The 14,336-nt window shown below is 36.1% G+C and overlaps 1 protein-coding gene across 3 annotated transcripts; it reads right to left on the minus strand.

The window, feature by feature from the left end:
- Positions 1–2,987: 2,987 nt before the first annotated feature.
- ptpdc1a (protein tyrosine phosphatase domain containing 1a) lies at positions 2,988–13,959 on the minus strand. Of its 3 annotated transcripts, none has more exons than XM_043251261.1 (10): positions 13,813–13,959; positions 10,590–10,688; positions 8,971–9,142; positions 8,045–8,125; positions 7,835–7,953; positions 6,592–6,729; positions 5,338–6,485; positions 5,014–5,199; positions 4,324–4,434; positions 2,988–4,184 (listed from the first exon to the last, which is right to left on the minus strand). In XM_043251261.1, exons 2-10 carry the CDS (start codon positions 10,678–10,680, stop codon positions 4,050–4,052), a joined length of 2,181 nt encoding a protein of 726 aa, XP_043107196.1. In that variant the 5' UTR covers positions 10,681–10,688; positions 13,813–13,959; the 3' UTR covers positions 2,988–4,049. The 3 variants fall into 3 exon arrangements, with proteins under 3 accessions (XP_043107196.1, XP_043107197.1, XP_043107195.1); XM_043251262.1 differs by lacking the exon at positions 13,813–13,959 and adding an exon at positions 13,451–13,647; XM_043251260.1 differs by lacking the exons at positions 10,590–10,688; positions 13,813–13,959 and adding an exon at positions 9,226–10,006.
- Between the last annotated feature and the right edge of the window lie 377 nt (positions 13,960–14,336).

The following is a 14,336-nucleotide window of genomic DNA, read 5'->3' on the forward strand; positions in this document are numbered from 1 at the left end:
TACTGAGAACACCAGTCAATATCATACCATAGCTCCTCAAACTGCATCCGACTATCAGTTAATTGCACAAAATAGAAATAAAAAAAAGTGTTGAGCATATTATCAGTTTTTCAACATACCTTACCTTGGATTCCTTCACTAAGACATGACACAGAAAAGCAGCAGACAATTACACATCACTGTGTATAGCTGAAAACACTTTGCTTTTGCAGCTGAAATGTCACTGCTGAGAGTCAAACTGATTTACTAAAGAAATCACATATAACTGACTAATCAGTTAGCACTAAGCAACTCCAGATATACTGAAAAGATCTACATAGACCTCTGTATTCTAGCTCACGGTGTTCAGTACGATTCCTCATACACTTGTATTACGATTCCAAAACGTTATTTTACACAGAGGAAAAATTAAAGGCATCAAATATTTTTCATTATTATGGCGGACTCCTTGGTCTCTTAAGAGTGTGCTCTCAAACTCTTTGTATGTTGCTCAAATTTCCCTCGCTTGATTCATAAAAAATGGCGGTCTCCAGTGGCTACCCTGCTAATACATTTTTCGCCCAAATATCGCGAAGAAGCAGAAACCGCACAGGATTTTTTTTTCTGGACATGCACGACACTATTAAAATCTTCAGAGGGCAGCATGTGATATATTTCGGCTCCGTTCAGATAGCATGCTAGGATAAGTGTACCTCACAGACTAGCCAGCGAGCTAGTTTACATATCGCTCTTAAATAATGCAGTAAGAAATGGAAACTCCTTGTAAAGTTTATCGGACTTAAGGAAAAATAGAGGAATGTGTTATAAAAACGGAATCGATATGACTGGCTAAAACAAGGGACTGTTTTGAAACAAACGCTCTATCATACCTTTACTGTGTCCTCAATGGAAGCTGAAGGCTAGTCGGCTAATAGCTAATAGTGATGAACACCCGCGGTCAGCGTCTGTGCTGGGTCTCCAGGACCCGGATGAAGGAGGAGGACCTCCCTCTCAGCTACGGGATGTGAGAGAGTTGGTACATTAAGATTACATAAAAAAAAGTAAAATATGTACTAACTACAGAAATCATTATAGAAATTATAATTACATTTTATTTTAATCGACAAAACAATTAGTGCTTTGTACAGAAGATTTATCTTAGTAGGCCTATGTGTTCTTGAGATAGGATTTTATATATATATATATATATATATATATATATATATATATATATATATATATATATATATATATATATATATATATATATTGTATAGCATAGCCTATAAGGATATTTATGGAATATTTCCTATTACCTGACCGATTGGCAACAATAGCCTAGTAGCAAAATTGTGAGAAAATGTACATCTACAAAATTACATCTTGAGGAAGAGAACAGGTGCACATAGCTATTTAACTCTTTTTTAAGGCTCTTTCTTTAAGGCTAATTGTTTAATGCATAACAGGTTATAGTAAAATGATATATTTTTTTATAATTAGAAATGTATATGTGATATGCCTAAACAACAGTAAAATAGAATTAATTTTACCACAACTGTTTATAGACTGCAAATAAAAGAAATGAATAAATAAAAAGTAGTTTTGTGAGGGGGAGACATTACATTTTACATGAAAATCTCCCATTAAGCAGTTAACTAGCATAGAGTCCATTGAGTTCTAATAACCAATTTATTCTTTAACAATTTTAGAGTGAAGTTGCTGTTTATTCACCAACCACCAGATGGGGCTGTTGATTTGGCTATACAAAATCTTACTCGAAGTTCAAAGCTGCTTATGAAGAAAGTATATCACTGCGGGGGTTTTTTTTTTCAAACACTAATGTCTAAATACCAGGCTACTCATCTGGATTAAAAACACTCACTGATTCAACCAATCAACATTGAATTTCTCTGAGCAGAGGCGTGAACAAAACTGAAATAAAATAGTATGTTAAAACTATAAGTGCAAACAGCCCTGAAAGCTAAGTAAGCTTCAGAAGAGTGTGCCATGTGTCAATATATATATATATATATATATATATATATATATATATATATATATATATATATATATATATATTGACAATATATATATATATAATATATATATATATATATATATATATATATATATATATATATATATATATATATTATATATATAATATATTCAAATAAATGTTGAAGGACGCAAACAAAATAAAATCAAGCACTTATGGATTTCTTATTTTATCTCATTATTATTATTTTTTTTTTTTTTTTAAAAGATCCAAAACTCATAAGACTTTTCAGCCAGTGGCTCAAGTTACAAGTGATCTGTGCACGAAACTTAATATAGGGGAGATAACACATTTACATTCTCCGTAAGAGAATCTTAAAGTATATATCTACTTGTGTTTTCCACCTGGCACGTGTTGATCTATGAATCACCGGTAAAAAATAAAAATACTTGACCCCACAGATGCTACATAACTCATCTCTGAAGATATATTTTTATTTTCTGTAAAAGCATAAAGAGAGGGCCAGCCTAACGTGAAATAAAAAAGAGATGAACTTCTGTTCTGAAATACAAAATACATGCACATACTTCTTCATATCTGGCATACCTTTCAATTACAATATGAAACACCATTTATCACACTCTTTGCATGGAAAAATACTTTCTGACCTAGCAGGACATGAGGCTGGGACTTTAGTTTGTTTGATGCACTTCTGGTAATAATTATGGCTGCAAGGCAGCTCCAGAACAGGCTGAATGAAAAGATCCAGACACACAAGACAAGACTGAGTCTTATAAAGACTGTTCTGCTGTTCAAACATGCCAAGTACTTTTAAAACTTTGTATTATCTTGCCTTATTCAAATAGTGGAGTTGGTTGCAGGGTAACACTTACTAAAACTACAGCAGGAAACAGAAAGATCTGAATTATTATTCAAGGCGCTTGCTGAATCAGATCACCTCCGTCAAAGTTATGTTTCCTTTCAAGAAATGATGATCCACACAAGTAAATAAACAGAATGTATTAGTTTAATAAAGAAACTTGCTTAATGAAGGCAAAGTTGAAATATTATGTTAACAAGACAAACATTCATAATGTTTATTTTACAGGGTTGAATGAAAATGTAATAAATAAAAGAAACGCAGTGCTTTGGAATATCCACAATAATCTTAAATCTGACAAGAAAAAAGTTACAGTTCTACGAACATGAATGAATAAACGTGTATTCTGCTGGCTACATGACACTTAAAAAGACAATGATAACGTTTTAGTCGACAAATGAGGTCAGTTTCAACAGTTATCTAGTACTAAAACACCACCTGACAAACAAGTACATATTCCTTTATATGTGTTCGTTTTAAGTTAAAGAAGCAGCTTAGTTATAAATAATGCCAAAAAAGCATCCTGCAAAAGCCTGTCTACAGAGTATTATTTTGCTTCGTTTGAGCAGGAATTGTATCGATACATTCTCAGATTATGCTGAGGCCACGATGAACTATATTCTTAATGAAAACTGCATTGCATTATGAACGAAAGCATTCAGTTGTCCTCTATTGTCCCTTAAATACAAACGTTTTTGAAACCTATAATACAAATCGCAAAAAGGCAAGAATCAGCAAATCCGTCAATTTGCTTCATTCAGTAGAAACATTATAGATTGTATCTTAAAATGAGATGTTGCACAGTGGTATTATTTGGTTTAGTAAATAATGAAGTACATCTACCTTTATACTACTCAAACTGCGTTATATGACAAAACATATTTTCATGAGAATCCTCAGTTAGAGCCAAACAAAAGCATAAAAATAAATACATGATATACGTATTAATAAATAGTTTAGCTAATAAATATTGTGTATCAAAAATAAACTATTAAGAAAAAACAAATTAGAAAAATAGCCTAACAAAACCTTGTGGCACATACATGTATGGCAGTAAGTATTGTTCTCTGAAAAGACATTTTTTAAATGAGAAGTTAAACAGAAAAAAAACTATCTGTTATTTTGTGTCTTCGGGTTTGTTTCTTTACAAAATGACAGTAGACTCCTGATTTCAGTTTCCCGCCACCTTTATCAGGGTACATGGGAACAGTGGCAGGTCAGCTCAAGCTCCTCCGTTGCTTTTGTTCTTAAGTCACTGAGGACAGGGATCATGACGTCTTTCAGAGTCTTACAGATTAACTGTCCTTTCTCTGAATCTGAGGAAATCTGGTTTAGACAAAGATTAGAATCACACAATTAGGATAAATAATCCAAAAAGTAAAACTTTGCTAGTAAAAAGTAAGAAAGTAAAAAAAAAAACTTCACCGGTAGTGTGTTGTGAAAATGTTTTGTGGCCGTTACTCACCCAAGTGAATGCTTTGATTGTGCGTTCGAAAAAGGCATTCTCAACCTCTTCTGGTATTTTAAGCAAATGAGCAACACAGTCAAGAATACACAGAAGGGTTTGCTTTTGTCCCTAAACAAACATAAAAAGACAAACAGCTGTTTAAGCATATACATTTAGATGGTGGAAAATACTCCAAAGCAGTGGTTCTCAATCAGAGGGCTTGGGCCGACTACAGGGTGTCTGCAAACTTCCAGAAGAGGCCCAATATATCTTGATATTAATTACACTTAATTATATTAACATTAATGATTATATGGATCTAGCGACAGCTCCTTTTTCAGTATTGTATCATACATCTGAGTGAAACACATTATCAAAAATAGGACTTGATTCTATCAATCTGTTGTTCATTAGATTTTGAGATATGACTTCACTCGGAAGTGGAGGCATATGAATGTTAGAAAATAAAGCTAATTTCGATTTCTTTTTTCACTATACAAAAATTAGCTTTATAGAAAATCATGATGTTAATGTTTAAATATCTGATTGTCTTCATGTCTTCATTATAGTTAATACAGTTTACATTGTGTGATGAGAGAAAGAATCAAATAGTTGCGATATGCTATATAGTATATAGCTTTCGAATATTATCTTGAAGAAAGAGGGAGAGCCACTGCTATAAAGATATTTTCTCATGTGGTTTGATACCTTGTCCAGTGAACTCAGAGCATGTTGAGGATTGAATCTGTTTCCAGCCAAAGTCTCTACATCCTCTTCTGTGATGATTGGTTCCTTGAGTTGTTCTAGCCAAGACCACATAAGCGTGGAGAGCACCACAGGATCTCTCTCGGTGCACAACCTCTCCCATGCACCTTCACGGGAGTTCAGCTCTGTCTGAGAGGCAATAGACATTGCAGAAACAACTGAAAGTTAATATCTAAGGTCATGTCATAGAAGACCGGTATATGGAGTTGAAGTTCTGTGACCAAATCCATCCAAAAATCATGCAGTTTTTGGTGTAAAATCTCTCACCTGCCACATTGAGACTGTGCTCCTGAGGTCTTCTCCATCGATGTCCATCGTTAGAGCTTTGGCCACAAACAGTCGACGGGTCTCAGGTGGGAGTTCACTTTGAAGCATCAGAGTAGGAACATCTGTCAACTGCTGTGTGTCATCAGAGGTTGTGTTGTCGTTAGGGCTGTGGTGACTTCTGCCACCTCGACGCGTTGAAAACATGCTGTCACTGGTCCTACCTAAAAACCCATAGGACATGCTGCGCTTTGCCTCCTTCAGAGGTACCCGTTTTACAGAGACAGGAGAGCAGGATGCTTGGCTTTCAACTTTTTTGGATTGTACCAGGGAGCTACAGGAACCGGTTAAAGAGCCATGTTTGGGACTGTTGTTGATTTCGGATGTAAAAGAGGATGGCGGAAGGTCGGGGGTTTGGGTAGCTAATCTGCTCTGTGACACATAAACTTCAGTAAAGTTTAACCCCGATTTGCTGCCAAGAGCATTCGGAGGACTTTGCAGCACCTGCACGCTGGAATCCAGTTTGTGCAAGGCGGAGTCGCTATAGCTAAAACATTTCCTCAAGATGAGCTGAGGCTTGTAGGTATTGTCTACCGTCGGCCATCTCCAAAGCACATCAAACTCCTGGTCGCTACAGAGCGGCCGGTCGTGAGGCGGATCACACTGGCTTTCTTTAAGAAGCAAACTGGGTTGGTCTGGAGAGCGAGGTGAGGATATGGGAATCCCTTTCCCCCTCATCTCCTTCCCTAACTGCTGAAGGGCTTGCAGCGAGACCGTCTTCTCCACTTCTTCTGTGAGGTCTGGGATGTCCAACACCTCCTCTTCCACCGTTTGCCGGTTCTCTGCTATGTCCAGTAGCAGCCTGCAGACCAGGTGTACGATCTTTGGCATGTTCTTCATCAGACGTGCTTCATAGCCGTGCAGCAGGTGCCGCTGGCGAGTCAGGTACTGAGACAACGTGACAGTGTGAGCTTTGGGCTCGGCACACGAGAATACACTTCGCAGTGGCACAAGAAACTGGGCAAACTCTCGCACACACAACAGTTGGCCACGAGTCTGGATTGAATTTGGACGTTTAGCTCTAACAAACAAAATGGCCTGATCTGCACTCATCCGGGATGTGAATACTAAGAAGCATGCTATTAAGACACCTAAGAGAAGATAAATGTGCATTAAGGGTAGTTAATAATCAGGTAAATGTATAAGGATTGAAGTAATTTTATCACAGTTACATTTTTTTTTAATCAAGATCCTGACCTGTTCTGCCAAGTCCAGCATGGCAGTGGACAGACATTTTTCCCTCTTGCATGGCAAATGACATCACCTTTACCATGTCAAGGATAGTTGTCAAAGATGCCACGCCGTAGTCCTTCCAGCCGAAGTTGTAAAAATAAACTGAAAAAAGTCAAATGTATGTCTCTTAAGATGAAACAAAGAGGTGTGATTAAAAACATTCAGTTCAAACTAAAAATGTTTCTTGTTAGCTATTTGCTTTCCAAAGGCTGTAAACAGGTTTTTAAGAACAAGATTTATTTTTGTTCCCCTTGTGTTTTGGCATCAAATTCCTTTATTTAAAGATTTATTGTCTTACTGTTTTCCAAAACCAAGGTTTTTAATATTTAACTATTAATATTAACAATTAAACATGATTATTATAAGTAAAAAACTATGTGAAATAATAAATTTCAACATTTGTGTGAAAATTATATCAACTATATCTGTGATTAATTATTACTACACTGGACAATTTAGAATGATTTTTTTTATAAAGATGGTGTGTATATATATATATATATATATATATATATATATATATATATAAAAACATATAAAAATCAAAGTTTGTGCCATTTCCAATCACATTATCTATGTTTCTATCCAAAGTTATGAATTAAACTTATGCGCAAAACCGCATGCAAATAAATCACCTTTTCCAATCTTTTTTTATATTTAAGGATATATGTGTGTGTGTTTGTGTAATTACCACCATCATCATCTGTGGAGGAAATGACATTGTAGGGGGTATTCACCAAAGTCCACAGGGTCAATAACTGCACAAACACTTCTATATGTTGTGTCTTTTTTATGTGAAAAAAACCACAATCTGCTCTTAACTGGGAATGTTTATTATATAACACAGAAGATCTCTCATCAGTGCTTTCTTAATTTAAGGGATGTTTCGTGCACGTTTCAACATGCTGCGCTCTTCGGAAATTGTGCCTTACATAGTTTCCTAGAGCACCACTCTCAGGAGATCTTGTTAAGGGCTGCCAATCCCCTTAAGCCTCAAAACCTGAATGAAAGCTGAACAACTCCTGCAAGCTCCACCACTTCATGTATAGAAAGCAAATACTGTATAAAAGGTTCTTTAGCTTGTCCGACACGCTGAGTATTTACTGCGATAACAGTAAAGATTTGGGGCGTATATATCCCAGCCTGATTCCCCTGACTACCGAGAGACGAAGAGGTGTATATTTGTGTGTGTGTGTAATCTACTCACCCCCTGCCTCCATGAAAACCTCTGGGCGATAGGTGAAACCGCTCTCTGGCTCCAGAGTGCTGCCGCAGCTGGCGTGTTCCCCTGGACGCTGCAAGTTGATTATTGTCTTTAAGCCACACCTAGAGGAAAGTAAGTTTAAGCATCAGCAAAGCCGTGCGTGGTGCATCCTGAGAATCGGTTATTTGTAGCTTGCCATGGAGTACAACATACGCATGAAACTGTTCAATGACGTTGAATTTTTCAATGATTTCAGTCGAAGGTCTAGCCATGGCTAACAGGTTATCAGTTATCCTGTGAACAGAATATGAATTAGATATCAACAAAATATCTCACTCAATAACATTAATACAAATTTGTGCTGTCAAATGATTAATCGCGATTAATAGCAGTTTTTGTTTGCATATATGTGCGTGTACTGTGTATTTTTATTATGCGTATATAAATACAAACATGTGCACGTATATGTTTAAGAAAACTTTTCTATTTATATACTAAATATATTTATATAAAATATAAGAATATAATTATATAAATGTATATACTTACATTTATATTACCATTACTAAGTATTTTCAAAATATGTACTGTATGTGTGTATATCTACATATACATAATAATACACAGTACACATTTATTTTAGATTTCACTAATCGAGATCAATTATTTGGCCACAATAATGAAAATATTACAAAATGAGGACAATGTGCAAGTGAGCAATTGTATTTCTTTATTGCAATGTCAGTTTCAAAAGCAATATTTGTAAAAATTTAAAATAAATCAAATAAAAAAACTAAATAATAAAAATGAAATGGGCAAAAAATGATAAAAAATTGCATAAAGTTAAACTAAATCAATTTATTGATTGACCATGGACGAACAAGTTTGGTGAATGGATGGAAAATAATGTCATTTGCCATATCAGTATTAAAAACTGCTTTGATGAAAAAAGTTGAAATAAAATGTAATGGACAGACCATTTAAGACAAGCATTTTTTGAGAATTAAATTAATATTCTATAATTAGTTTTAAATTGTTTGGAACTAGTACAATAAATCGGTTTCAACTCTGCTAAATATCTGACATGTTCACTTCAAACAATGCACACTGTTTGAGAAGAGAGCGAGAAGACAGCTTACCAGGAGGAATACAGTCCTTTAATGGCTTGTTCTTTGTCGCTCCAGCGAGAGGGGTTTTCGTATTTGCACGCTCGACCACCACATGCCATGGAGCACTGCATATGTCCTGGGATGACATGCCTCAAAGTCTCGCCCACCTTGGTGTACTTTGCAGTGGGCACTCTGACGTTCACTGTAGAGACAGATGAAAAAAAAATGAGGATTCAGAATTCAGTCCTCAGACTAAACAGATCCAACTAGAACACGAAACATTACATCCATGGTCTGCGATGTCAGTCTGTGCCTCGGACATGCTAAGTGCCATAATGACCCTTTGCGAAGAAGAAGTCAAGACTTCCACGGCTGAGCTGCGGCTCCTCCTCAAGATCTTCAGCAAGATCTCTGAAGCCGAGTGCCGGCGCGTCTTTCGAAAACCCATGTAGATCTCGTCTACCAGGGAAGAGCAAGCCCGTATCCCGTCTAAAGTACTGCTGACACTACATTTAGCACAGCGTGAGCAAAGCGAGCGCTGACCCCAGAGCAGTGAATCATTGCTACACAATCACCGAGCTGCACAAAAGAGGCATGAGAGACCGATACAATCCAACCGGTTCATCAGTTGCACTTGAAGGGGGTTTCCATGGTGACCAAGTCCGAAGTCAGTGGGAGGCTGTGCAGAAGCTTGTGTGTGTTGTCGCAGGTGGAAGAGAAACAGGATGGTGTGTTTTATGGAAATGAAAAAGGTAGCTCTGGTTGCATAATCCTGCATGCATTTCAACATAATAAGACTTGAATTGCACCTTTTCAACTAATGCATTCCATCTGCACCGCTGAATACAAAGATTTTATGTAACTCTTAAAGATTAAAGATGCATGAAAGAAAAGTGGATTCCTCGTACGTCAGAGGCTTAGGAACGTTTTGGTTACCGTGGCTAGTAGTGTCCTTTCTCACCTAACCTACTTGAAGGAGCTGAATTATCTCTGTACTTAATCCGACTAATTGATATGTAATTAGTCATTTATAAATAGATTGAGAAAGATTACAAAAGATTTTCGAAATGTCTCCACAAGTCTAGATAAGTTAATGTAGCCATATTACTGGAAAGACTAGTAACTAACTCAAATAATATATTATTATAATATATATATATATGTGTGTGTGTATATATATATATATATATATATATATATATATATATATATATATATATATATATATATATATATATTTATATATGTGTGATTTATTCATGTGATGGCAAAGCTGAATGTAAAAAAATTACTTCAGTGTCACCTTGTTAAAAACATTTCTTATTACATTTTATGAATGTATTTAGAATAATATAATAGAATATTACTATTATAATATAATAGCAGTCTAAACAAGTTCTTCTTTTCAGCTTTAAAATATCCAAGAAAATGTAAATCACAAAATTTTAGAAATTTACAAAATTAAAATTGTAGTTATTGTAGTTAATTACAATGCAAATAATTTCCTCATGATCTTTCATTCTTTTTGGTTTGTTTCTAAGTAAACCAGTCAAAACCAGTTTCTCACCTTAACTGTTTTCAATTATAGACCGTGCATTAACCATTTAAAATATTTCCCAGCCAAAAGTACAGAAACCGCGGTTTATTACCTGGCTCCATGTCAGTGCTGGACTCTCTGCTGTTAGCTGAGCTGCCGGTGGAGTAGGGCAGGTCACTCAACAAGCTGACGCCCGCTGCCATGGCCGACACTGAAAGGTGGGAGCAAACACGGTGTCAAAGACTTAGACACAACACAATGGCAGGGTAAACATAAATGAGGAAGTTGTAAGGCTGGTTGCCAGGGAGATTGCCCTCGTGGGAGGAAAACGTACAAAGTGTGGTGCAGTGTCACACAATGAATCTAGCATCACTGCAAGTGGCAAATATAATAAGCAAGCTCTAGATGAAGAAAGTATGAATAAAGGACTTTACATATTTAAAAGAGATCCTGACTGTGGAGGAAACCGGCAAACAAATAACAGATAAAGCCTCATGATTTTGGTTTAGATGCAGAAAGAGATTCAAATCATCTGGATTTTTACAGGAAACCTTAACAATGAATGAGGGCGTAAGAAAAGAGGGATTTGATGTAGCCTGCTCTATACTAATATGCACAGAGAAGCTATGGAAACTTCAGCGTGTCTGTTAACCCTACACTCCACTGCATATCAGGTGTCAACAGTCGACTACTCACGTTACCGCCATTACTTTAATCACAGGTTGGAATGGCAATGGCTGTAACCGTCCTGCTCTATAACACGGCTATTTTCACATTACTACTTGTCAATATAATCACTTTGAGTAAAGCCTGTATCTAAAAATAAGTTGAATGTTTTATGATTTATTTTATTTTAATCAAAGTTTATTTAGTATAGAGTGTAGTGTACAAATTGCAACAAAAAAAAACTATAATATGGCCGATGTATAAAGTTTTCACTCGATTTTATAACTAATAAAATGTCACAAACACAGAGAAACGGCGAGTAACACGCAGAAGTATAGATGAAATACTGAAATAGTATTTTATAACAAGTCACAGTCCAATAATTCAAAAATAGCCTTTGCAAATATCCTTTTTCATTATCGTTATATATAAATACGCAGATTTCAGTTAATTTCTTTATTTTGTTAACAATAATCACAAGTGTATCAGAACAGCGCTGCTTCAAGTAACGTTGTGTTTCTGTAGCGATCTTTGGCACGTTCAGGATGATGTTAGCAGTCATTTGATACACCATGACTAATTTACACTGTAAAGTGAGAAGACGCATGACAGCGGAGTGGCATTATGAGACTCATTTGCATTGTAACGTGCACTTCTCCTTACACGCTGATCCAACGGAGACAAAGTGAATCCCCCTGGAGCCATCCAAAAACCCAACCTGACACTAGTCAATCAGTGCGTGCTATTCATCTGATTAGGAATGGATTTTTCCTAATCCTGATCAACCCTTCAATATAAAGAGACAACTTATCTAAGGTGCTTGAGTCTTGTATTATAAGGTCATTTAAGTTCCTTGATCCATTCTTAAGTCCTGCAGTTCGGGGTGTTCACAATCGTTGTAATGCATTTTAATAAATTAACATTATGAACATGCTTGCAAACAATATTCCAGCTGTCACCCTTTATAAAAGCTGTCCGAGCTTGGATAAATCCTTGAATGCTGCCCACTGGATTTAATCAAAGGGCGGCGATCACTTTCATCTAAACTTTGAACTGATTTTTCAAAGCCTTTTCAAAACCAACAGAGTTTCCTAAAAGGACTGTATACTTTATATCAGATTAGTGTTAGTGCTAAATTTGCACGTTGATTATTATGCATTATTTATTAACCAGATTACCGACTGGTTTCACTTACCACTAGCTACTATTCTGATGACTGTGTTGATTAAATGACAACGGTTTATGTAATAAAGCATGAAATTATCGTTTAAAGGCTTCAGTTTACTCAGCATGTCTCTTGTTAAGCCACAACCTCTCAGCATACTGTAAATGACAGCTTAAATGTCTTAGTGAATGTGTTTAGTTAGGCTTACATGGACTTTCAGATGCACCGTTACCACAGCCAATCATAGCACTCACTGAAGCGTTTAGAGAAGTCTTGCTGTTGTTGCTGGCTCAGTGTCTGACCCTTCACATGCCCTCTTCCTTAGAAACCACCAAGTACACGTGACGTTCCTGTAGCTACTGATCTATGCAGATATCTATCATGGGAAACATTTGGCTTGGGAGTTTATTTACATCAATATAAGACATCCAGACTAAACTGTATCATGAATTCCAGCCCAGGGTCAATAGGAGAAATTTGGTTTTGTAATGTACTGCTTCCCTGATTACCAAGTGAAGTGGATTTGATATTCAACATGCCAAAAAAAAGAAAAGAAAAAAAGATATTATCATCATCATCATCATCAAAATTGTTATGCTGTTTGATGTGTACGACAATGCAATTTTGTTATGGTTATTTTAAAAATAAATTATTATTATTTTACTAATTAAGCATGTTACAATCCTGATTCATCCCTTTACTTGTTTAATAAAGATTGTAAAATCCTTTCTCGTTCATTCTTTTATTGTATTTCTAATATCATGTAGCTTAAATATGTTGTTGTAGTATATATATATATATATATATATATATATATATATATATAGAGAGAGAGAGAGAGAGAGAGAGAGAGAGAGAGAGAGAGAGAGAGAGAGAGAGAGAGAGAGAGAGAGAGAGAGAGAGAGAGAGAGAAAGAGAGAGAGAGAGAAAAGCTATATTGTTTTGTGTGAGCTTGAAGAGGTACAATAACCTCTAAACAATAAAAAATTCACATGAGAGAATAATGTGTGTATATTCTGCACACTGGAGGATAAATGCATCCTACACAAACAAACAACAAATAAAACACTGTTAATAAGGGGGCACTGACTCTGTAATAACAACGTTATCAAGCTTTAACAGCGCGCTTTCAAAATACTTACCATAAGATCACATTATATTTGTTTTCAGCAGGTCATCTGTTCGCTTTTTGCTTCAATCGCAGAAATAAATGTCTAACGGTGGTTTATTTGCAGTAACACAGCCTACATTACAGCCCACGAGAAGGACAATGCAGCTTGTCTTCTCTCTTTGCAGATCAAGCGTTTGCCCTTACGCGCATCGCTTCAAAACAACCCCGAGACGCAAATACACAGTAAAACAATTTAAAGAACGGATCAATAAATTAACTAATAGACTATATGGTTAATCTCTTGCGGTGCATCTCTCAGCTAGCTAACCATTAATGCTACTGTGCTAAAAGCAAAGGCTAACATTGGGGCTCACGTGCCGGTCTGTTACATACCTTCGTGCCTGTATCCGGTTTTTTGTTAGCTAAAGACCATCCTTTCCGTTGGAGTCATGGTGAAATGCAAAAGCGTGGATCAGCAACAGACAGCTGTCGCGTGCATTTGTATCAGTTTCAACGCTCAAGGGGATGTTACATTGTAACAGGTTGGAGGAAACAGATAAGGCTTGTCATTGGCCCATCCGTGGTCACGTGATCAAATGAGGGCTATAAAGGACGAATGAGCGCGTGAGGAAATGGGACTATATACTTGAAGAGCAGCACGTTTGAACCACGGTTGAATTTCTTGCTAACTGTTACTGACTCATCTTAATAGCGCACTTGATCTACGTAAACTAATGAACTGAACTACTTATACATATCACTGTCATTATACATAATGAAATCGGCGCCCAAGTTACATGTTATACGTATTTATACGATTATAATAACAATACATTATGCATGTCTACACGTAGATAAGAATTATTATTCATTATTGAAATTACACTGTAACATGGACACCTTAAAATAAAGTGCAG

Source organism: Puntigrus tetrazona, chromosome 11 (assembly GCF_018831695.1).
Source record: "Puntigrus tetrazona isolate hp1 chromosome 11, ASM1883169v1, whole genome shotgun sequence".
NCBI classification, from domain to species: Eukaryota; Metazoa; Chordata; class Actinopteri; order Cypriniformes; family Cyprinidae; genus Puntigrus; species Puntigrus tetrazona.

Coding starts and splice junctions, on each gene's coding strand:
- ptpdc1a (XM_043251260.1), bottom strand. CDS start 9,388: ATGGGTTTTCGAAAGACGCGCCGGCACTCGGCTTCAGAGATCTTGCTG. Junction 6,486..6,591: donor TGCTGGACTTGGCAGAACAG/GTCAGGATCTTG, acceptor ATCTTCTCTTAG/GTGTCTTAATAGCATGCTTC. Junction 4,185..4,323: donor CAATCAAAGCATTCACTTGG/GTGAGTAACGGC, acceptor TGTCTAAACCAG/ATTTCCTCAGATTCAGAGAA.